This window comes from Ptychodera flava, chromosome 3, assembly GCF_041260155.1.
Source record: "Ptychodera flava strain L36383 chromosome 3, AS_Pfla_20210202, whole genome shotgun sequence".
NCBI classification, from domain to species: domain Eukaryota; kingdom Metazoa; phylum Hemichordata; class Enteropneusta; family Ptychoderidae; genus Ptychodera; species Ptychodera flava.
In genome coordinates this window covers 22,257,444-22,284,112 of record NC_091930.1, presented here as the reverse complement: position 1 = coordinate 22,284,112, position 26,669 = coordinate 22,257,444, and the positions used below count along the sequence as shown (strand labels likewise).

Genomic DNA, 26,669 nt, shown 5'->3' with positions numbered 1-26,669 from the left:
TACTGGTCCGACTGTCTCGGTATCAATTGTTGGATTAAGTATATTCTTGAGAACGAGGGGCGTAAGAGCGTTCCGAATTACCAAACATGGAAGCCTGTAGTCGTGGCAAATTTCTAAGAAAGTCTGTTTGAACTTGTTGTGAATCTCTTCTAGTTCTTCTAAGGCGCCTATTTCGTACGACCTGGCTCGAGTCAACACATTCCGCCTGCAATAATCCCAAGGCATATCTTTGAATATGATAATGAAACTGGGTAAATGGTCAAATGCTCTAGAAACAATCTTTTTTCTTCCGACTCCGTGGAAACGCCCCGGATTCGAGAAAAAGTCAGATGTTGAATTATGGAAGAGTCACAAATAATGTATTGTTCTGAAGGGAGGCCCCCCTCCTCCCTCCTCCTCCCAGCCTGACATTGTAAACTAAGCGTATGTTCTATAAACTGGTTCTGAAAATCGGCAATCGAAACGGGGGTGACACGCCCATTATAAAAGTCAGCAATGTTGCTGGAAAAACTAGTGTCAAATTCTGGTACGTGATACGGATCCAAATTTACTGCATCGTAACTCTTACCACTTCCAGTTGGTCCATTTATGAATATGTATGACATTTTAGGATACTATATCATAGAAAAAATTTTTTTTTAAATTATTTTTATTAAGATATATACGATAAGACAATGACAATCCTTTCTATTTCAACTGCAATAAAAATACTTGAAACCGGAGAAGAGAATATTCAAATCAGTGACGGCAAATCATATTTGGTGAATCATTGGTAGATCCTATTATATATGTAGACAGTGAGCTAGAAGTGGTTTTCAACATCGGACCTAAATATGGATCCAACGATCCTGCTACATGCGATGGGGTGTGTGTCCGTTGGCAACCGAGTCTTCAAAAGTTTACTGATTTAATAATATTCCGTACCCTAGGTGAAAGTTTCGATGCAAGCACTGCTAAAAGTTATGCTGCAAGCCTGGCCGCTCACTCCAAGAATACTACCGGATTTTACAATCCATCTAAAGTTTATCAGAAGCGAGGTAGCGAGGGGCCTCAGCCAGTGGCGTATTTTAAATTTCAGTTTAAAAGAGGGAGAGGGGCTCACGATTTCGCTACATGTATTGATATGGTTCAAGAAATTGACTGCGGTTTTAAAGCAGTGAGCCCATTGCCAGTCCGAGAAAATCCTGCTATTGTACCTCGTAATATCAGGAAAGGTAGTAAGATAGAATTCTTAGCATTTAAACCGCGCTTAAGTAAGCGTGCTCTTTCTTTCACTGTTGAGAGATTAATATTTTGTGCTGCGCCTAATAAACCAGAAATTCAAGATGCGGAAGAAATAGTCGACTTAGAAAGATTAGGTGAGATATATAAACAAATAAATGCTGACAAAAATATTATAGTGGATTTTGATGACCTATCATAGAATAATTATTTTTTCATTTTAAAATTTTTAGGATAGTATATATCATAAAGATTATTATGGCCAGTCAATTACATACAGCATTCAAGGGAGCAGTTTTACGAAAAGAATTTCCTGAAGTCAAGCGAGTCAAGGATATCGGGGAGCTGGTGGATATTGAAGGTATGGTCCATTCGGAACGAAAGATGTACTCTGTTTATACCGAAATGGAAGTCAAATTATCGGATCCGAAAACTGGTAATACACAACCGCGTTCATTGTATGTTAAATTAAATGATACATACACAAAAGATGTAAGAGGATCGGGATTGGATGTGGGGCAACAATTAATAGATCGCTACGATCGTATGCTTGATACAATTGAAAATGTTGAGGGTTCTGGTCTCGTTCTCGAGGAGATACTTAATTTTGAAGTAATTCTAGTAGAAGTTTTACTCGGGGCTGGGGCTGGCGCAGTCCAACTTCCCGGATGGTTAAAAAATAAGCATTGTGTTAGCGATCTGGTGCTACCGGTGGGGGCTGAGAATTGTTTTCAATACGCCATCGTAGCAAGTTTAAAGTTGACCGACCCCGAGTTTCGTGAAAAGAAATGTGGTCAGGTAAGGAGAAAATGGAATACGTACGCCCCATTTATGGCTGACTACTGTTGGGAAGGTATTCCCTTTCCTACGCCCGCCGATCTGACTGTATTCAGGCGCTTCGAGCAGCAAAATCCAGGCATCAAACTCCAAGTATTTCAGATCTACGAAAATGATCCCGCTCCCCCGTCCAACATAACTCAGTTATATAGTGGCGGAGCCAAAGGCGGAACGGATCAAATAGCATATATCTTACTGATAGTTGGCGAAGACGGCGGCCGTTCTCACTTCGTACCAATTACTGCGGAAAATCGCCTTCGTAATTCTCGTACTAATCGAAAGAATGAGCGCAGACGGAAGTGTATTTGCCCGGTTTGTAAAAGAGGTTTTAAGTCAACAGAAGAATTAGAAATACATCAGGTGTACTGTGGAACAGACGACTCCCAGCCAGTTTTTCCTAAGGAAGTGTGTCAATTCGAAGGACATCGGAAGAAGGTCCCCGCCCCCTACGTCGTCTATGCAGATACTGAGGCAATTATTGAGAAGGGGACCGGCCGACACATTCCAATTTGTCTTTCGTATGTTATGGTGGAACGGGGGTGGGCCCCTTCGGAACCGGGGCGACCACCCACTGTTTATGGTAAAAGAACATTCACAGGTCTCTCCTGTGTTACAGAATTTCTAAAGGATATGAAAGAACGGGCTGAGTATTATTCGAAATCGTATTATTGGAAAATAATACCGATGAAAGATAGATCTAATTACCAGCGTGACGGATGTGATCCGGTCTGTATTGCATGTGGACAGCCGGCAGGGTACCGAGTAGTGAAGGAGGAGGCGACCTTCTATTGCGAAGGATGCCGGCCGTCGAGAACCATTCCTATCTACTTTCACAACCTCAAGGGATACGATGGTTCTTTATTTTGAAAGAATTACATGAAATAGATGGAGGGGGTTCCGGACAAGAGCCAAATATAATAGCTAAGACGAGCAATGGTGGAATTATGGGCCTCTCGAAAACATTTATTTTTCACGCCTCAATTGTTGTTGATGGGAAGAGGGAGATAAAGAGACGCCACTTTTCTATAAAGTTTATGGACAGTGCTCAGTTGATGATGGGGTCATTGGCGAAGTTGGCAAAAACTGTGCCGGAGGACGGGTGGACGGCGGCGCCACTTTCGTACCCGGACATTCAAAGGGCGAAAGGTTTCTTCCCCTACGAATATTTAGACTCGGTTGACAGACTGGGAGAGGAGGAGCTCCCGGAGAGGGGGGAATTTTATAGCGAATTGACGGAAGAGGGGATTTCTGAGTCTGATTACGAACATGCTTTGCGAGTATGGGACGAAGTTGAGTGTAAGACGATTCGTGATTATATGGAATTCTATTGCGAGACTGACGTTCTCCTTCTTGCGAATATATTCGAAAATTTCCGTGACACATGTTTAAAAGCATATAAGTTAGATCCGGCCCATTACATGTCGGCGCCCGGCTTGACATGGGATGCTATGTTACTTTACACAGGTAATAAATTTGGGCTCATTCAAGATGCTGAGCAGATGAATTTCGTACAGAGGGGAATTCGAGGCGGTATCAGCCAGTGTATATTCATTACTTACAGACAAATCATCCTGCTTACACCACAGACAGAGCTGGCGGGAACTGGGATCCAGAGAAGCCGGTGACCGAAATAAAATATCTCGATGCAAACAATCTCTACGGCTGGGCAATGAGTCAACCAATGCCTACGGGCGGACTTCATTGGATGACGATGGAAGAGTGGGAGGAATGGGAAGAAGGGGGCGGAGCCGGCGGAGCGGGGGGCGGAGCCGGAGGGTGGGGACCCGGCGCCACCTTTCCACCAAGTTTTCTAGAAGTAGACTTAGAATATCCCCCCGAATTACATGAAGAACACAGCGATTTGCCATTAGCGCCGCATCACTATGAATTTCCGAGGCAGGGCGGTCGACTGATTACAAGTGTGATGGATAGAGAGAGATACGTCTTACACTACAAGTTGCTGGAATTCTATCTTCGGATGGGAATGAGATTGAAAAAGATTTATCGGGTGCTTGCTTTCGATGAGAGGGCGTGTCTTGCAAAATATATTGACTTTAACACTAAAATGAGGACAAAGGGGAGGACAGATTTCGAAAAGAATTTCTATAAGCTGATGAATAATGCAATGTTCGGTAAGACAATAGAAGATGTTCGAAAGTACAGAGACTTTAAATTTGTTTCGGACTGGAACGGCACGGATAGTGGACGTAAAAAGATTCAGAAGTATAATCCAAAGATGAAACATATAACTTTCATAACTTCCGAAGAGGATGGCGATTCCTGCGACAGTGCCCTACTGGAACTGAAAACGGATGAGCATAGATATGTAAAACCAGTTTTCATCGGCGCCGCAGTACTGGAACTTTCTAAGCTGCTTATGTATGAGACGCATTACAATTACTTTCGGGTCAAGTTCCCTGGAATACGATTAGCCTACATGGATACTGACAGTTTTGTTTACAGTGTACCGATCCCGGACCCGGACGTAACTTTCAATGATATAGTTCGGGAAGATGTGGAAAAGAATGGTGAGAAGTCTATATATGATACTAGTGGGATGAGTGGGCCAACTTTCCGAAGATTAATAAAAAAGTGATAGGTAATTTAAAGATGAGTTGAATGGTGAACCTATTCTTGATTTTGTCGGCATACGCTCGAAAGTGTATGCTTTTCGAACTCCAACTTCCGAGACGAAAAAAAATAAAGGGGTGAAAGATGTTTGTGTTAGAAAACATTTGAACTTTGAAGATTATAAAGATCTGTTTGAAACTGGGAAGAAGCCGGAGCCGGCACAGTTTGTACAGTTTGTACGGAAAAAGGCTGGAGAAATCCGTAGTGAAAAGCGTAGTAAAATTATGATGGCGCCAAATGATATCAAACGTGTGCAGTTATATAATTGGACACGGGTGAATGGCTGGCAGAAACATGGCCGATAGGACGGACGACGGGTCATGGTTAAAATTGTAAAGACTTTAATCTACTATTTTCAACAGAGACCTGGGCATCGCTAATAACATAAACGTGGGCAAATATATTATCATTGTGAGCGTCATCGCCACCCCACGAGGCATCTTTCTTCAGGATCTCAAGCTGTATTCCGTCCTTTGTGTTCATTACTCTAAGACCATTTCCATGAAATTCAATATCTTTAAAACTACGCAGATCGATAAACAGACAGAATTTATTCTTCAAATAATCAGCCTCATCTATATCAATTTCACACCAATCTTTATCTTCAGCAAAATACCGTCGTACCTCTCGCCAAAATTGTCTTGGTATCATCTTCTGAGCGTACACTTTATTTGCAATGCCTTCAATCATTACAGACACAGATTCAATGGATGGGTTAAAGAAAAGTTCACTGTTCAGTTCTGTCTGATTCTGTTTTTTAGTGAAGAGTAATAAGATACCTCTAATGCTACGTCGTGGTACATTTATATTTTCATTGATAACCGTGTCCGATTCTTTGAATGGGATTGTTCTAAAATAATGTATATGCTCGTAAAGGTAACTTTTTCCACCGTTGTAATAACCAGCAGTTGACCCCGCGAGTTTGGGGTCAGAAATTGTTTCGTATTCCATTTGAATGTTTTTTAATTTATAATTGGCTGTAACAACCTGATTACTGACAAGTAATTGGGAGGCGGGTGCAAGCGTAATTTCCCATTCAATATGACTCCCCAACGCTTCTGGATATGCAACTCCATGGCCTGTTATGAGGGGGTGAGTGAGACGAATAGCATATTTTGTTTTATATGTGTCGAAAAGTAACTTATCGCCCACGACGGCGGCATCTGCATCGGTCGCACCACTTCTCAATTTTCTTAGATTTTCGTTCTGAATTCCGTACAGTGTCATGTTTGTTCTCTCCTTTTTATGTTTGAAGAGATCGCGATAACATTCAATAAGGTTATATTTATTCAAATTGAAAAGTTGCTGCCCCTCAAATGTGAGAACCATACGCTCCACCAAATTTTTTGCAACATTTTGTACTACTCGGTTATATTCATCTCCTGTTACTTCGAGATCAAAAACCAGGTCGAAAGTGTTAGGAACTAGTACTACTCCGCTTTCTAACTTCGGGCATCGTATGATAAGTGTCTGGCCTGGATCTGCCTCACTTGGATTATGAGTAACCACATGATGAGTTCTATATGACTTCGTTCCATTCGGTATTCGGTTGCTGAAAGTCGGTAATAATGTTCTATCGTACCCCATTTTTGTGTAATGTATATAGTAGAAGAAAAAAAAGAAATTAATCACATCTTTACGTAAATATTTCCGTCTGCCTGAAAGATAAATCGATTGCCTGTGTCGCGAATCAATCGAAGAACCCAATATTCTTGGAGATGTTGGACTTCCATTTCATCATTGTCAATCTCCTGAAAGACGTTTATGAATTCTAGTCGCTTAAAGAAGTTAGTCTTTTGACATTCCTTCACGAAAGCTAATATGTTATGATACAGATTATCATCCTTTAGTCGGACACCTGGATTTGCTCGAAGGATATGTCGATTTACCCGCCGAAGTTTGCACCATTCCAATTCGACAGAGAAACCAAACAGGTCTTTATTTTTAGAAAGAAACTTTGCAATATTCTTTTCACCAAACATGTCGATGCCGTAGGGGTGTCATATATTAATACATAATTTTATTTATAATGACTAATGTTAAACCAGTTAAAAATATCCATAGCTGTTCTCCGACAAATCCGACCACCGATCCTGCTGTTTTTAATAGAAAACTGACAAGGGAGCCGATTAAACCTGGTATTGCAGCAGCACTTTTTGCGGCCAATGTTTTTAACCATTCACCAAATTGCTTTACAATTTCTTTCGCTTTTGTATATACTTTGGGTGGACCTGAACCTCCTGCGTTTGCTCCTCCTCCCCCTGCTCCCCCTCCTCCCCCTCCTCCTCTAGTTACAGCCAGGGCAATTGTTGATATTGTCATTCCAAGGGCAGTCAGTATTGCAGCGATTGTAATACCATTTCGTTTAAATAATTCTGTCAGCTTCAGCCTCAGTGATAATTCTGGATCAGAAATTACATCACGAAGAGACCTAGTCGACGCCAGTCTTTCACGTGCCCCACTGATCATATCATGTTGTACTTCAATTCGATCATCAATTTTAGCTAGTCTTGTTCTGAGTTCGGGTGTAAGTTCTGTCTGCTCTAACAGATTTTCTCTTTCACTGTAAAGCTCATCAAGACGCATATTTGCTATCTTTAATTCATCAACAAAAGCTCTATATTCTGGGTTTAGATTGTTCCATTGTTCGATTTTATTTTCAAAAGCTTGTATTTTATCTGCATTACCAGAAGCATCTTGCCGTAACTCTGTCAGTTTATCTTTGTATAAACCCATGTCTTTTGGTGTCATCTTCTCAGCTGGTATTTTATCATTTTCCACATCTTTAGAATGCAATGTTGAACTAACAAATTCGGGCTCTGCGCTGCTCCCCCTCAAACTGTATACTTTACTTACAAATTCATATCCTCCCGCTTCTCTTTTTACTGTCTCGAGTGATCTAAATCCACGTCCTATAGTTTTTGATAGCTTGAGGTTTTTATAATACAGCTTTCCATCCCTAATCTTTGCATTCAAAATTAATCGTTTCGTGCTGATTCATCAGTAATATTATTCTCATCTAAGAATTCTTCAGCCAATGATTTTGTAATTCTTAATCTCTGGTTAATTAACGAATCACCTGGGGGTCTATCCCGGAAAGGATCGACTTCTGCAAGGCATTATCATCGTCTATGAAGTATGTTTCAGCAGTAGCGTCATCATCATTCAAATTTGCATCATCGAAATCCTGGAGTGGTATATCTTCTCCTCCTTCTGCCATATTGTATTTCTATATTACTACAATTATTTTTTATCATCCCTTACATATACAGTAAAAATGGCACATCTCAGTTGTTGAAAGCGTTGAACAATTGGCCGACTATATAGAAAGAACAAGTGCTGCATATCGGCGAAGTTACAAATTGATGGGTCGAATTGATATGGCTCTTAATATTACTAAGGGAATTCTTGTAAGCTCTGCTGTAATAGCAGCAATTCCAACAGTTCCGGTACTGTTAGCCTTAACTCCTATACCAGGTGTTGTTATTGATGTAATACAAGGGAAAACGGGTGTAGCAAAGAGACGAGAGAAATATAAACATTATTATGTTCAATATAAACAGCTGCTTACACAAATACAAGAAAAAGGCGCAACAACAGAGGCTCCGGGGTCAGAACTTATTCAGAACATTTTCAAGCAGGCATTAGAAATACAAAAACAAGAAGGATTTAGTCCGCCGCTGGAGCGATATCTACGATATTATGGATTGAATGGATATGAAAGTTAGGTTCAGAAAAAATTCCACAGAAAATTTTCTGAAAACTGTAGAGTTTCAGACCTCTGAAACCACGTGACAAGTTGCTAAGTAACTGGAAGGGTATTGCGAAAGTCCCTACTGGAAAAGTTATTGCGAAAGACTCTTCTGGAAAAGAGGGTTGCGCAACATCCCTATGGTTCCGGTAGGGATTAAAATAGGTGAAAATCTCGCTCCGATAGGCGTAGGAAAAACATAGTAAATTCACACAACCAGAAAACGAGTATATACTTACATCCAGAAGACAAAAATCAGCACTGGAACCCCTTAAGGAGCTGTACAGAGCTGCAGCACAGTCGGAATCTATCTAACAAATGAGAGAGAATAGAATATCGTTCCGTTTTGATAGTGGGGGTGAGTCATAGCTACTGTATTGCGCAAGTTCCATTTGGAATGTGAATGACTCAGCAGGGAATTTCCCCGCTTAGTTCAGGACAATGCACTGCTGCGCAAGCTGCTGCGCGTGAGTTCGTATATAGGTCAGGTTATACTTTAGTTACATGGATGGTTAAATTTCCTTCGCTTCATGTAGATAAATGAATAAAATGGGGTGTAAAATTCTTACTTCATCCCAGTTGTCCACGTTTTCTTTACTACTAAGACAGTGTATGGCAATGAAGTAAGATTGTCAAGTACATTGTTAGGGGTGACGTGTCCGGAAAAAGCCAGACATATCATGCGAGAAGTGTGTAAAACAGTGGAGTTCGATGGCTCGATTATGAAATTTGAAAGTTGGAAGTGCTTAAACGGGAGATACCTTTGCAGTCCCGTTTCTTTCACGGGAAATATATTCGGTTTTCATTTGGTACAGCTTTGAATTAGGAATTTTTATTCATGGTTATTGTTGTCTGGTGACATCACCACCGGTGTTAATGGCGTAATCTGAAAACGATCATGCTTGGCATGATGGCTGATTTACCCTCCCCGCAAGCTACGGCCTTGCCTCAGACCATGCTCAATCGTATCCTTGTGTTTTACTTTTCGGTTTAAGACCAATGACTTTAACTTTTTTTACTATGTATTTTTTAGGTCGACCTACCATTTCTCGTTTTACCATTTCTCGTTTTACTTCCTGAAGTATGTTAAGATAAACTTACAGAATTAACCGTGTCAACTAAGACTTACATAGAATTGGAATTGCAGAACTAATGACTAAGCAAACAATGTCACGCACTCTTTTCTGAATTATAGTTGTTCTGGGATGGAGAACATTCTTACTGGTTTCAGACCAATTTATACTTCATGGATTTGACAGCGAGGGCGCTGCTCTATCAGCACAATCAACCTCCATGGCCAAGGATACTTGTTGAATAGTATTCAAATCACAAACAACCTATGATAATCGTATACCCTATGATCATCTTAAATAGTTTCAAAGATCTGTTAGGAACAAAATTATGATGTAACAATAATAAGCAAAAGTCAGCATTTCGCGTCAATGTGGAAATAAATCAGGTCTCTCTCTCTCTCTCTCTCTCTCTCTCTCTCTCTGTCTCTCTCTGTCTCTCTCTCTCTCTATCTCTCTCTGTCTATCTGTCTCTCTCTGTGTGTCTGTTTGTCTGTCTCTCTGTCTCTCTCTCTCGCTCTCTCTCTCTCTCTCTCTCTCTCTCTCTCTCTCTCTCTCTCTCTTATAGTTTTATTATGCAATGTTTTATCTATTGTTTAACTCTAAGGAGAGTTAGTTATAATGTTGAGAAGAATATTTTATTAACATGTGTACAGAATGATCGTACTGAGATCGAGTGGTTCAGTTCGAAGGAGCAATCGCAATAAAAGTCCTCAGTTGTTATATATATTTTTTGTATTGTTTTTGTTTTATTTCACTTCACATCAAACAACTATGTTTCACTACTTGACCACATGTATCCTGGCGATATTGCAATGCCATTCCGTTGTCATTGCGTTTTCTGTTTCATTATCCTAACGGCATTCTAGCTCAATGAAAGTCAATTCACAATGATTAGGAAATTCCAATAAAAAGGCTGATGCAGTAATAAATGTCGTGCTTTCCAGTCTTAGAGGAAACGAACAGTCTGCCATTGCTGGGCAGCGTTTCTATTTTTTGTTTCTATGTTTCGTTTGCTTGTTGTGGGACGTCAGAAACTTTCCTAATTTAGTTCATTATTCATTATCAATAGAGTTTGTCAGATTGGGTACAAGAGTAGCCCAATCACTGAATCAGGTTAATTCTCGACACGATTTTCTTACGTCATGGTTTGTAGCCCGCGCAAGCCGACTGTTCGATTGTGGTAGCATATCATGAAGGACACACGCGTACGCCCTCAGTTGTGATAGCAATAATTTTTCGTTTTTAAGAAATGGAATCGGTGTCGAGCGGGAATGCATACACTTGGACTACACGTTTGTGTATGGTGTGAGATGTCATGAAATGGACGTACTTGTATGATGAAGTAGCCTTTCTGTTCAAACAGAACCCATCGAGAGAAATGTGTATTCTTACCCTTCTTTTTGCGGTACTAAACTTGAATAACCTATCACCCTGACGCCACTAGGGTCTATGCACGAATCAACTGACCCTCGTGAATATTCGTTGATATCGATTGAAAAACAGAAAATGGTAAGAAAGATTGACACACGTTTTAAATTTACTGATGAAATTTCGTTTTATTGCGATTCTTCAAAGCGTAACATAAGAAACGTTGAAATGTGAACTCAATGAACGCATTCACTAGCTATAAGTCAAACAAAGTGTTTGAGTAGGGAAGTTTACCGTTAACAGTTACTATGCAGTAATATTCTAAAATGGCTAACAATTCTGATATCAGTCTAACACATCCAATTACAATAAAATTGAAAAGCACTCTCGCAATAACAAAACGAAAACTCGAAAGTCTTTGCACTTGTAATTTGCCTCCGTGTGCATTAAAGGTTGATTTGAAATTAAAAGACTGGTTATAAATTCGAAGTACAAACATTTATATGTCAGTAAAATCTCTGAAAAAATAATACTTTGTGACATTAAAATAATAATAAGTGAAAGTAGCGATGTCTACAACTGTCCTATCTCTGCTCGAAAAATACAAGTTTTCTAGTCTCATAGAGATTGCATTTGTCTTGTCAGGAATTCAAACACATCAGCTAATCTAGTGTTTACAGTATGAAACAATCCAAGGAGTGATTTGACAAAGAAGAATACATAGAAGATGATTTCTGAAGTAGTATATAAAACAAACATTATTAATAAGAACAATGTTACTAATGTATACAACACCGTGAATGTACCGAGTGTTCATCTATGGTAAAAAGTACAAATTGAGAAACACGATTTTTTGTTATAAAATATAGAAATAAAAACGCCATACGTCAGTCATTATGGTAACGATGACGATGAAGGTTTAAAACTAACAAGCAGGCTCACTTAAAGGAGCTTGAAAAATCAACACTTATTTTTAAACATTCTACTATCAACGTGAACTACAAGTTCTTTTTTATTTCTTCTTGAAAAATACACACCGGTATTATTTGTCCCACATTTTGGAAAAAAAATGTTTTGCAAGTGTAGTAATAAACTCGAGATTTTAGGCATACACAATTGCAAGAACACAAATGTCACAGCAAAGTTGTCTATTAAAACTATGCTACTGAGTATTAGGTTTTTACGATCTAATAACTAGAATTGTTATAAAAATGCGTTTTATTTGAGAATAAAATGCTACGCCAAAACTATTCCATTCAAACAAAATCAAATATGTTGTGGCAAACATGGTGAATACAAACTCTGATTAAAAAGTATTAAAGCTTTCATTATGGTAATACCAGTAAAATAACAGTAAAAACGGAACTGTTGACTGAAATAAAAACTGACAGTAGTCAATATCGCTCAAAAATAGTCTTTCTGCCGGCAAGATATCTTTTTTTATATTTCTATCTCTATAAATCTCATAAAAACATGGCAAATTAACGACACAGCACGACAAATATCGTAATGTGTACTTCACTTGTCAAAGTCGATAGCGACGAAACTATCTGGCCTGACGCCGGTAATTGTAATAGCGCCACCTATCAGATCGCAGCTGATACGCGCAATATTTCAACACTCTATTGTGAACAGGCTCATCCCTCATCTTTTGAAACAGGGACGTGTTAAAAATACATAAGTGACAGGACGTGCAATTCATCATTATAAAGCTAATCTCTGTGGTTGCTATCACGGACTTAACAAAACTGACACAAAATCAAAGGTTTGGATTTTTTCTAGGACTACATTTTCTACGGCGGAAGTTATTCCGGGTGAAGTATACTTGTAGAATCAAAACAGGTTGCTGGCTAAAGTCACCTGTGGATTTACTCCCGGAATTTTACAAATGTGGCTTTGTAACAAGAAATCGGAAGGTATTATTCTGACCAGGATTAGTCTCAGAGTGTATGGGCATTGTTCAGGTAAGATCTGATGTGTGTCTTTCTTGAAATTGAAACAAATATGAGAAGATTTCACAGCGATGCTTGGATGAATGTTTACAGTGAATACAACTGTCGTTGCAATGCTGTACAGAATTAAAAAATGTATTCTGTAAAAAAATATGAAAATTTCAACCGATCACTTTGATTTCTATTTTATGAACTTAATTACATCAAGAGGTAAAATTCTAACCCCAACATGGCCAGGAAAATGTGAATATTTTCTGAGAAAAATGACATTATTTACATTGATCAGGTCAAACAATTGCTTCAAAACAATCACAATACAATTAACAATTTCACAAATATTGACTGAAAAATAATACAAAATTTCACTGTACGAATTAAATATTTATATTTCTGAATTCCTTACATCCAGACGAGAAATTCTAACCCCAACATGACCAGGAAAATATGAATAGTTTCTGGGAAAAATGAAATTATTTGTGAACTCCATGTCAAACAATGGCTTCATTTCCAAACAAACAAGATGGCCATTTCTTTACATTTCCAAAAATATTGACTTTGAAAATATACAAAACTTCAAGCAATGAATTAAATTTTAACATTATTGGATTCCTTACATCCAGAGGAGAAATTCTAACCCCAACATGACCAGGAAATTATGAATAGTTTCTGAGAAAAATGAAATTATTGACATTGTTCAATGGCGTCAAAACAAGTAGAATTAAAATTTCTTCACAATTTCCAAAAAGTTGACTCTGAAAATAATACAAAATTTCAAGCAATGACTTCAATTCCACTTGGAGTCATTTCCTTACGTCATAACGTGAAATTCTAACCCCAACTTGGCTGACAAAAAATATTGCGTTTTGATGAAAACGGTGGAAATTATGTCAGTTATGGTGGTGATGTGTTTGTAGGTTGTTCAGTTGTACAAGTTGTAATTTGCTGCAATATTTGCATTGACTGTCTTCTCAGATTTCTTACTTGTAAATGACCTTGACAGTGGAATCATTGAAATCTGAACAAACTATTCTACCGTCTGTAAACACTGCTAGGTCACAAGGGTTTCTATCTACAGTTACAGTTTCCTGGTATTCACCCTGTCTATCAAATTTCACTATCTTCCCTTCATCTGCCACATAAATATTGTCTGCATTGTCACTGTAACTCCCAATGGATTCACTAAGTGATCACTTCTAAATTGATTCAATATTTCAAGATTACTGTCCAAAACATAGATACAATTTTCATCACGACATGACACTATGAGTTGATATTTGCTATTCATGGTCAGAGAGTAGGGCTGACTGAGTTGTTGACTTGAAATAATGTCCCCATCTCCATTACATTTGATTACACAGTCTGCACGGTAGTCTGCTATGAAAACATTTCTGTCTTTATCAACAAATACACCAGTGGGTTCTTTCAGTTTACCCATTGCTATTATTTGTTTCACTTTACTCTTTGCATCACTCACTACAATGCATTTGTTGCCTTTATCCGCTGTGTAATAGTCACCATTGTCTGCCATTTTTGTGTCCCATGGACTAAATCTGTGAGGTAAGCCATGAACTGTGACAGATGTTAGAATCTGTGCAGTGTCTGCTGTTACTGTCTTCACACTGCCTGGCTGCTCACTGTCTTCATCGTCACTGTCTTCATATCGGTAGTCACTGACAAGTACATGTCCATTCTGGCTTATTGTCAATCCATATGGGTCATAGACTTCTCCTGGTTTCTTACCATGCCTTGACAATGACCTGATAGTGTCTTTCAGGAGTTTGTCTAGATAAGATATCAATGTGCAAATGTAGGTCAAAGGTCAACAGCTGATAAAACAATAGAAATACCTTTGAACAATTTCTTTTCACTTGAAACTGACTAATTCTTGCAAAGTTCTTCACAAATAAATAATTAATTATTTAACAATATTACCAATTTGCATAATTAATTATTTTTTCACCCATAAACATAAATTTCAGACAGGTTTATGTATTTTTCATCTGTTTGTGAATTTTATAGTTGTTACACTGATCACTAATGAAAACTATTTTACATTCTTTAGGTTTTGGGTGATAATTTTAATTATGCTATGATCAACTAATTTGCATAATTAATGAATTTAGGTAATTAGGCAATATCTCAATAAATAATCAGCGTAGTTTGCTACAATTTTGCAGAATTGTTACTGAAGCCCTGGCAGTGTTATTACCACTTGTCTAGTGGATTTTATCTCTTTGATAATTACTTATTTGCATAATTAATGAACTTGGTAATTAGGCTGTATCTCAATAATGGTTTGCTGTAAACTGCTACAATTTTGTAGGATTGTTAATGAGGCCCTTGGTAGTGTCATTGCCTTTGTCTAGAGGATTTAATCCGCAAAGTAATAACATATTTGCATAATAATGAACTTTGGTAATTAGGCTGTATCTCAATAATGGTTTGGTGGAATATGCTACAGTTTTGTTATATTGTTACTGAAGCCGTCACAGTTTTAATGCCTGCTGGCTGTTGGATTATTGCTGCTACAATTACTTATTTGCAGTGTTAATGAATTTCGGTCATGAGGCTGTATCTCAATAACTGTTGTCTGGAATGTACAACAATTTTTTGAAATGTAATGGAAACAATTGCAGTGTTGTTTAATTTGGTCCAGTGAATTTCAATTCTAGAGTAATTACTTATTTGCATAATTAATGAACTTTAGTTATCAGGCTGTATCTCAATAGAGGTTTGGAGTGATGCGCTACACGTTTGCAGACATTTTATGGAGGCCATGACAGTGTATTTGTCTTGTGTTCAATGCATTTCATCTTTGTTGTAATTACTAATTTGCATAATTAATGAATTTGGTAATTAGGCTGTATCTCAATAACTGTAGGGTCCAGTATTCTCAATAATAGTTGGGTGGAATATTATGCTACAATTTTGTTATATTGTTACTGAAACCATCCCAGTTTTATTGCCTGCTGTCTCATGGATTTTATCACTCTTTCAATTACTGATTTGCATAATTAATGAACTTTGGAAATTAGGCTGTATATCAATGACTGTAGGGTCCCATATGCTATAGTTTTTGTTGGAATTTGTTACTGAAGCCATAGCAGTGTCATTGCCTTTTGTCAGTTGAATTTTTATCTGTGTGGTTGGTGTATTTTGAAAATTAGGCTGTATCTCAATTATTGTTGTGCAGAATAAGCAACACGTTTGCAAAGGTAAAGGAAGCAATGCCTGTCCAGTGAATTTTGTTTTGTAGTAATTACTAATTTGCATTATTAATTAACTTGGTAATTGTGCTCTGTCTCATTGTTGATTAGGTGTAATCTTTATGGCAATAACTAATTTGCATAATTAATGAATTTAGGCAATTAGGCTGTACCCCAACAAATGTTTGGTGTAATATGCTACAATTTTGTGGAATTATTTCTGAAGCCATGGCAGTGTCATTGCCTTTTGTCCATTGAATTTTGTGTCTATTTTAGTTGGTATTTGTGAATTTTTTATGAAGTCATCGCAATGTTGTAGTGCTTGTCCAGTCAATGTTGTATTGAAAAGGGGTGAATATGGCCATTGCTGTCTGGGTTGTCCAGTCAATGTTGTATTGAAAAGGGGTGAATATGGCCATTGCTGTCTGGGTTGTCCAGTCAATGTTGTATTGAAAAGGGGTGAATATGGCCATTGCTGTCTGGGTTGTCCAGTCAATGTTGTATTGAAAAGGGGTGAATATGGCCATTGCTGTCTGGTTGTCCAGTCAATGTTGTATTGAAAAGTGGTGAATATGGCCATTGCTGTCTGGGTTGTCCAGTCAATGTTGTATTGAAAAGGGGTGAATATGGCCATTGCTGTCTGGGTTGTCCAGTCAATGTTGTATTGAAAAGGGGTGAATATGGCCATTGCTGTCTGGGTTGTCCAGTCAATGTTGTATTGAAAAGGAGTGAATATGGCCATTGCTGTCTGGGTTGTCCAGTCAATGTTGTATTGAAAAGGGATGAATATGGCCATTGCTGTCTGGGTTGTCCAGTCAATGTTGTATTGAAAAGGGGTGAATATGGCCATTGCTGTCTGGGTTGTCCAGTCAATGTTGTATTGAAAAGGGGTGAATATGGCCATTACTGTCTGGGTTGTCCAGTCAATGTTGTATTGAAAAGGGATGAATATGGCCATTGCTGTCTGGGTTGTCCAGTCAATGTTGTATTGAAAAGGGGTGAATATGGCCATTGCTGTCTGGGTTGTCCAGTCAATGTTGTATTGAAAAGGGATGAATATGGCCATTGCTGTCTGGGTTGTCCAGTCAATGTTGTATTGAAAAGGGATGAATATGGCCATTGCTGTCTGGGTTGTCCAGTCAATGTTGTATTGAAAAGGGATGAATATGGCCATTGCTGTCTGGGTTGTCCAGTCAATGTTGTATTGAAAAGGGATGAATATGGCCATTGCTGTCTGGGTTGTCCAGTCAATGTTGTATTGAAAAGGGATGAATATGGCCATTGCTGTCTGGGTTGTCCAGTCAATGTTGTATTGAAAAGGGGTGAATATGGCCATTGCTGTCTGGGTTGTCCAGTCAATGTTGTATTGAAAAGGGATGAATATGGCCATTGCTGTCTGGGTTGTCCAGTCAATGTTGTATTGAAAAGGGTGAATATTGCTATTGCTGTCTGGGTTGTCCAGTCAATGTTGTATTGAAAAGGGGTGAATATTGCCATTGCTGTCTGGGTTGTCCAGTCAATGTTGTATTGAAAAAGGGTGAATATTGCCATTGCTGTCTGGGTTGTCCAGTCAATGTTGTATTGAAAGGGGTGAATATTGCCATTGCTGTCTGGGTTGTCCAGTCAATGTTGTATTGAAAAGGGGTGAATATTGCCATTGCTGTCTGGGTTGTCCAGTCAATGTTGTATTGAAAAGGGGTGAATATGGCCATTGCTGTCTGGGTTGTCCAGTCAATGTTGTATTGAAAAGGGATGAATATGGCCATTGCTGTCTGGGTTGTCCAGTCAATGTTGTATTGAAAAGGGATGAATATGGCCATTGCTGTCTGGGTTGTCCAGTCAATGTTGTATTGAAAAGGGGTGAATATGGCCATTGCTGTCTGGGTTGTCCAGTCAATGTTGTATTGAAAAGGGGTGAATATGGCCATTGCTGTCTGGGTTGTCCTGTCCAGTCAATGTTGTATTGAAAAGGGTGAATATGGCCATTACTGTCTGGGTTGTCCAGTCAATGTTGTATTGAAAAGGGGTGAATATGGCCATTGCTGTCTGGGTTGTCCAGTCAATGTTGTATTGAAAAGGGGTGAATATGGCCATTGCTGTCTGGACATTTCAGTCAGGTATTGCCATATTTGCCTGTCAAAATTTTCGAAAATTTCCCACTTGAAATACAACAGGGCCCTTAAGAACTTGTATTGCAAATGTTGTATTCACTGAACAGTGATGTGCTGCACTGTATGGCATAGGTGAGGTCAGTGCAATATGTGACTCTCTATCATGCGTGCTGAAAAAAAATTGCGAATCCAGAGATCTTTTTTAAAAGTGTCTAAACTTAGCCCAAAGTGCTCCATTTTATTTTGCGATTGATTATGATCTTTGCACTAATCACAATTTATGTTTTAGGTGTGAAGTTATGATCTTTATGATTCTGTGAGTTGTTAATATTCATATTCACGGGCATGTAAACAAACCATAACTGTGTATTTGTGGTCAGTCACATGATTCAGCGAGACCAATCAAAACACTAAGGCTGCTTGGCCTGGTAATTAACATACAGGCATCATTCAATAGTTCATATGATGTCACCATTCTACAACTTTAATGTTTTATTGATTACTTTTGGCAAATATCAGCAGTTTCTTTAATTCTAGAACTGTTTTATCATAACAGGCTAGGATCAACTTATAAAACAGAATAGCAAGAAAAAAAGCAGGTCATGGTAGAGGACAGAACTATCAAACAACACAGTGAAGGATGATATTTCCATTGTCACATAGGCTGCATGACATTCATTAATGGTTTGGAAAGAGTTATTGGTGCAACATTGAGTAAAGGACAGTATTTCCTAAGATATATGCTGAAGGACAGTATTTTCACAAAGGAATAGACTGAAGGACAATATTTTTATCACAGAATAGAGAGGAGGACAGTATTGTCATGACAGAAGTGAGTATCAGTAATCCCTGATACAGTAGCTAATTAGGCAGTTTATGGACTAACTGCTGTGAGTGGTCAAGAGATCAGGGATTGTAATTAGAGTGTTAAGAAGACTGTTTGTAGACACTGATATTTTTATACAATTCTTTATTGGAATTTGGAAATATCATCCAAAGGATATGTTATGTAATAACTATTACCATACTCCAGTCATCATTGACTTAATGTATGGTGTAACATGGTCTATCTTTCATGCCATTAGGTGCTCTCTGTTGGCCATCTGGGTGGCATGTTTCTATTTAGTCGACTTGAGACAATGAAAATTTGTCTCTTTTATGGCCATGACTCACATTTTTTGTTGGAAATAACAAATGCATTGGGAGATCACTTTCACTAGCATTTGCTCAGTTTATGCAGTTGTTTGCTACTCGTGTTAGGCGGCGTTAAAAAATGGTGAGGGGTGGAGGAGGGATTCAGGAGGGATTTGAAATTCTGGGGGTGGTCAAAGGGGGTCTTGAAAGTTTTGCTCTGCCTTATAGGGGGACCTAAAACATTTTGGCTCGCAACATTTTGAAGTCATCCAATGGTTCTAATGTCAGTAATTATTAGAAAAAATCTAGAACCGTTTTGTCGCATTTTCTGACTTTAATCTCAAAAAAATTTTTTTTTAAATGTACGAATGCTATTAAATTTTTGTAAAAACAACAAGTTGGCCTTGCAATGGGGCAGGAGCTGCAATTGTTGATAAATTTTTCAATATTTCTATGCAATATATTAAATACAGTTTCTTTTTGTTTCTATACAGCATACTAAAAAACACGATGTTCAGTTTATCAACAAAGCCTGTTTGTCCAAATCTTGTTGATAATGAATTAGATTTCAGACTGAAAGTTATTTGTCAATGATACAAATTCGTGGTACATGTAGGCTGTGCTGGAAAGCTGCATGCTATAACAAGAACTCACAGTGTTTCCCCTGGGTTCCAAATCTTATAGCAAATTTGGCTAGAAGCCCTAAAAAATTATTCGCCAAACCAGATATTCAATTAGCCAAGCCGATACCACTGATCACAAATGACGTCATTTCTTTCTCATTAATATGCAAAAATAAATATTTGTCTGCATTTTCCGTAAGAATGACGGAAATAAACCCTGTTAGTGCTACTATGGATACTAAAAGTAACACCAATTTATGGTTCAGATTACAAGGTGCCAACATCAGCCACACATACAACATAAAATTTGTCCGAATTTCAAGCGACACTTGTCCAAAGTTAGGCGTATGCAACTATATTCAGTAACAAACCTGAAATCGCTATCGTGCGATACTGTACATGTATCGCTACAGACAACGGCACAAAACCTGGTTCGGCATACTAGTTTTTTCAAACGAATCAGATATCCATTCTCGTAGAATTTCGAAAGCAAAATGCTCTCAGACTTGAGAATATGTGCATTTTTTTAGACTTCCAATACATTTGCTTTACGCTTGAAATTTAGCAAGCAAAGCTCGGACGTGGGACAGCGCACAGCGCGTCAATGGCGCTTGGGTCAGGGTCATCATCAAAGACGTCAGTGTGTATTCACAGCCAGCTTCAATCATGCCATGGATCGCGGAAATCACGGATCATAAATCCAAATGTCCACGTCTATTATGTTAACAGAACTGTAAAATATCAAATATACTCTTTTGATATGGAGAAACATCTTTTTGTTTCACTGACGATCAAGGAAATGCTCAAATATCGCGACAAGTCCTTGCGTATTTATTTGCACGATGTGAACGCCGAACTAATATAGCTTAGGCACAGTCGTTTGGAGAGCTATTCAGCGCTGGGACTATTCGCCCATTAAATGAGTGTACAGAAGCGAGAAATACCCCAAGTCTGGAAACAGAATGGCTATAAAAACCACGCCATGTCACATTCCGTGTCTGATTTCACTCTGAAAATTAGCAAGTTCATCTATAATGCAACCGTCGATCGTTCCCTATCATTCTAAAATTTCATACCTGATACTTTATCTGATTCAAAAACGCTCGTTTCGTGTGATTTTCGGCCGAATTCGACGGACACCTCACCAAAACCTGGGGTGAGCAACATTCCGGTCACCTCTTGGGTACCTCCACTTTACTGACGTTGGCGCCGCCTACCCATGAGGGATGACTGGAATGTTGCTCACGCTTATGTTTTGGCCAGGTGTCTCTCGAACTCGGCCGAAAATCACAGGAAATGAGCATTTTGTAAGCAGATGAAGTATCAGGTATGAATTTTCGTGTGATTTTCGGCCGAGTTCAGAAGACACGTCGCCAAAACATAAGGCATGAACAACCTTCCAGTCACCCCTCATGGGTACGCGGCGCTAACGTCAGTAAAGTGGAGGTGCCCAACGTCCACTGTGAGGTGACCGGAATGTTGCTCACGCTTATGTTTTAGCGACGTGTCCGTCGAATTCGGCCGAAAATCACACGAAACGAGCGTTTGTGAAGCAAATCAAGTACCAGGTATGAATTTTGAGAATAACAGGGAACGGTCGACGGCTACATGATAGATGAACTTGCTACTTTTCACGGTAAAATCGAACGTCGAAGATGACATGGTGGCACAATCCCTATACGAAATAGCCATTTCATTTCCAGACTTGGGGTATTTCTCGCTTATGTACACTCATCTATGGGGCGAATAGTCCCAGCGCTGAATAGCTCTCCAAACGACTGTGGCTTAGGCCGACTCGGCAGACGATCCGAGCGAGCGCTTCTCTTAAAGTCTGTATACGATGTCACGTCACAATACAGCACAGTCCGTGATACACTGAAAATTGTCGCGAATTTACATTTAAGGAAGTCAATTCACACAAGTTTCTAACGCTAGTAACTTAGGTATTTTCTTGTTGGCAGCAATACACCACGAACATTTTCGCTATTCAGGAGTGCCTTACTCGCTCTACGTTCCAAAAAAAAATGCCATGTGCGTGCTTTTGACCATGCATGCCGCTACCTTCCTTTCAAATTCATGGTCGACTTTCCTACATTGATCATAATTTTTATTTCCATTTCATAGCTTAACTTGCGCTTAGAATGTGTGTTGTAGGGGTGGTTGAACCCCCATATTGATGGAGCAGCCAAAGTCAAAAAGGAAAGTTTGCTGTTTTTGCTTAGTTTCACCGTCTCTACGATCCTTCAATTCAGTGTTGACGATGACATGGCTGTCACTGCACGGATATAGGCACACATTGCGCATAGTCAAACCCAAAACTTCGCAACATTTTAGTCAACTAGTCATGATATACATGCGGTACTATTGATTTGTGAGTTATTTCGTTACAATTTTATTCATACTCTATGCATTACAAATAAGATCTCCTGACGCATAAGGTCGGGGATGCACAGAGATATAAAGCATTACGTCTCAAGTTGAATGCAGGACATGTGCGCGCGGACAGACAAAGTGATGACGTCATAGTGCAATTTTCGATTCGCAAGTTTGGCTAACTTTTGCCAAATCTTCTTGCCAAACGCTCCTTTTTTTTCCTCGCATTTGCGATTTGGCGAGCGGGCAGCGGAAACACTGACTCAGTTGTATAAACTGAACACAAATATTGTCACTCGATCCCTACAGGCAGTGTCACTGTCACTGCATACTGGCAGCGACAGTGATACTGACAGCTCTGACTCTGATGTAGTTGAAGAAGAGTTTGGGTCATGGGACACTCAATTGACAGTGAAACATACATGTACTTATACACAAGATCAGGACAGAGAGCAACACACAAAAGACCAGGAGACAACAGTTACCGTGAATTTTTGAATTCTGGCATATGAGAATAATCAAATATTAGAGAAAAAGGGTCATCATGCTAAAGATTTTCTCAAATCACTTAAAATCAATATATGGATTCAAGTTCATGCAAAGAATGAAATTTTCACGTCTAATCATACAATAACATGAAATTAATTTACTTTGAACAGTAAAGACTAATTTTAATGAAAATATGCGTGACTAAATGGAATCATTTATTTTTTACCAAATTTGCCATTATTACACCAAAAAAATTTCTGAGATTAAAACATTTATTTGATGGAATATTTTAACCTTTCAGTATTGTCAATTTTGTGAAACATGGGCAGCATCTAAGTTGTATATCTTGTACATTTGAAACAAAATATTTGTTCGGTAGGTCACTGTGCTCAGTTTTTCATAATTTGGCAAAATGTAGCCAGGAATTCACAATTTGCATACTGTCTCATGATTGTCATTTTGTGTGCTCTTCAGCTGGTGCCATTGACCTGGCCAGAGTTGGATAAGTCCAAAAATTCCCTGATGCATTTAAAAATGAATCAATGTAAGAATTTGCCCTAGGTGTATGGCTCTACAACCTGCTGATAAGAGGTACCGGTAGTGTCAAACATCTGCATGCAGAACTACAGAATACATGTTTATTTTTACTCTATGTGCATTCCTAATAAATATGCGGCTATATGATGATGTTGGGGGGGACTTGAAAATTTTTGATCATATTGGAGGGGGGTCTTGAAAATTTTTGAGGGTATTGAGGTGGGAGGATCTGAAAAAATTTTGTGATTCCTCCAGCCCCCCCTCACCATTTACACAGCCTTAGTTGGCTCTTCCTACTTTACAAGCATCATTGAGCCCCTCTTGTATCATGTTGATATGGCCATCCTGCAAAACTGTTCTCTCCAGCATTGCATTTACTGCACGTAAAGTTCAGACTAACATGCAGCCCAGTGCAATTTGCTCTTCATACAGAGAACATACTTCTGGCGATTTTTTACACCATTTCTGATTCTTTGTTTTTGTTTTTAGATTCATGGCTCCAGGACTAACGCGCCATTCACAGGAAGCAAAACCCTGTGCAGCACCACTTATGCCAGCAATCCAAAATACATTGGAGTTCCTTTTCTGCTACAACTTGTAAGTATGACACCTCCATGCTGTTCTGTACAGTGAACACTTTGTCCTGTAGCTAGGCAACCCAATTATGTGACAGTAAACACGTGCACCAGGATGTAAAACAGACTCATTTCAACAAGTCGTCACTTAATATGCGCATACTTGGAATGGAATCAATATCTGAGTGCAAGATGCGAGGTATAATGATATTCAAATATGCAGATTACATTAATGAGCATTGTTTCCGTATTAAAGTTCTATGCTAAAAACCCTTAATCAATGTTGAATTATTCATGTACCTCGGCTTTTGCATTGTATACAATATCTGCCCTATTAACTCTCCGTCTTCATTTCCTGAAGCACACAAATACATTTGCTGGTGTCTACGACCCTCCAGGAATGCTCGCCTGTGCAATAAGCCAGTCTTACCGTGAAGTCTGCATGGCTCGATGTCTACCTGCCAACGAACTCACTCACCGTTCATATAACATTTCAGTCAGCAGACCCATCTCTGTTTTTAATATATGTTACCACAAGCAGCATTATTGCAGCACTGAAAGCACACCAGTTACATCACTTCAGTTGCAAATCAGTGTGACTGCAGGAACTTTTTTCCTTCAGGCTTTTCAATGCAGTGGACTATAGACTCAGACTTTTTCTTTTGTCATTCACTTAGCAGTATTGCAGTTTTCTAGTAATTTCTCATAACTGCCTTTATATCTGTACATCAGTTTCCTCACATTGTGCATTCCACTGATGATAACGTGGGTTCAAGACTTCTCCTGGTTCTTCACCTGACCTTGACAATGACCTGATAGTGTCTTTCAGGGGTTTGTCTATAAGATATCAATGTGCAAATGTAGGTCAAAGGTCAACAGCTGATAAAACAATAGAAATGCCTTTGGACAATTTTTTTTGACATGAAACTGACAAATTCTTACAAAGTTCTTCACAAATATATAATTAATTACTTAACAATATTACCAATTTGCATAATTAATTATTTTTTCACCCATAAACACAGATTTCAGACAGGTTTATGTATTTTTCATCTGTTTGTGAATTTTATAGTTGTTACACTGATCACTAATGAAAACTATTTTACATTCTTTAGGTTTTGGGTGATAATTTTAATTATGCTATGATCAACTAATTTGCATAATTAATGAATGTAGGTAATTAGGCAATATCTCAATAAATATTCAGTGTAGTTTGCTACAACTTTGCAGGATTGTTACTGAAGCCATGGCAGTGTTACTGCCTTTTATCTGGTGGATTTTATCTTTTGATAATTAGTTATTTGCATAATTAATGAACTTTGGTAATTAGGCTTTATTTCAATAACTGTTCAGTGTAGTTTGCTACAATTTTGCTGAATTGTTACTGAAGCCCTGGCAGTGTTATTGCCACTTGTCTGGTGGATTTTATCTCTGTGATAATTACTTATTTGCATAATTAATGAACTTTGGTAATTAGGCAATATCTCAATAAATAATCAGTGTAGTTTGCTACAATTTTGCAGAATTGTTACTGAAGCCATGGCAGTGTTATTACCACTTGTCTAGTGGATTTTATCTCTGTGATAATTACCTATTTGCATAATTAATGAACTTTGGTAATTAGGCTTTATCTCAATAACTGTTCAGTGTAGTTTGCTACAATTTTGCAGAATTGTTACTGAAGCCCTGGCAGTGTTATTACCACTTGTCTAGTGGATTTTATCTCTTTGATAATTACTTATTTGCATAATTAATGAACTTTGGTAATTAGGCAATATCTCAATAAATAATCAGCGTAGTTTGCTACAATTTTGCAGAATTGTTACTGAAGCCATGGCAGTGTTATTACCACTTGTCTGGTGGATTTTATCTCTTTGATAATTACTTATTTGCATAATTAATGAACTTTGGTAATTAGGCTGTATCACAATAATGGTTTGCTGTAAACTGCTACAATTTTGTGGGATTGTTAATGAGGCCCTTGGTGGTGTCATTGCCGTCATCTAGAGGATTTAATCCGCAAAGTAATAACATATTTGCATAATTAATGAACTTTGGTAATTAGGCTGTATCTCAATAATGGTTTGGTGGAATATGCTACAGTTTTGTTATATTGTTACTGAAGCTGTCACAGTTTTAATGCCTGCTGGCTGTTGGATTATTGCTGCTACAATTACTTATTTGCAGTGTTAATGAATTTTGGTCATGAGGCTGTATCTCAATAACTGTTGTGTGGAATGTACAACAATTTCTTGAAATGTAAGGGACACAATTGCAGTGTTGTTTAATTTGGTCCAGTGAAAGTAATTACTTATTTGCATAATTAATGAACTTTAGTTATCAGGCTTTATAACAATAGAGGTTTGGAGTGATGCGCTACACGTTTGCAGACATTTTATGGAGGCCATGACAGTGTATTTGTCTTGTGTTCAATGCATTTCATCTTTGTGGTAATTACTAATTTGCATAATTAATGAATTTGGTAATTAGGCTGTATCTCAATAATGGTTTGTTGCAATATGCTACAATTTTGTTATATTGTTACTGAAGCCATCCCAGTTTTATTGCCTGCTGTCTCATGGATTTTATCACTCTTTTAATTACTGATTTGCATAATTAATGAACTTTGGAAATTAGGCTGTATCTCAATAACTGTAGGGTCCCGTATGCTATAATTTTTGTTGGAATTGTAACTGAAGCCATAGCAGCAGTGTCATTGCCTTTTGTCAGTTGAATTTTTATCTGTGTGGTTGATGTACAGTATTTTGAAAATTAGGCTGTATCTCAA

The 26,669-nt window shown here is 38.3% G+C and overlaps 1 protein-coding gene and 1 long non-coding RNA gene across 2 annotated transcripts in view; one reads left to right on the top strand and one right to left on the bottom strand.

Moving 5' to 3' along the window:
* Window positions 1-26,669, top strand: part of LOC139129767 (uncharacterized) — a 462,294-nt gene that overhangs the window by 191,597 nt on the left and 244,028 nt on the right. The gene's annotated exons all lie outside the window — the stretch shown is intronic.
* The window catches only part of LOC139130243 (uncharacterized), a 74,686-nt gene continuing 72,613 nt past the window's right edge, over window positions 24,597-26,669 (bottom strand). The window contains exon 9 of the mRNA XM_070695992.1: window positions 24,597-24,718. Coding sequence (XP_070552093.1) covers window positions 24,597-24,718 — 122 coding nt within the window. The remainder of the gene's footprint in view (window positions 24,719-26,669) is intronic.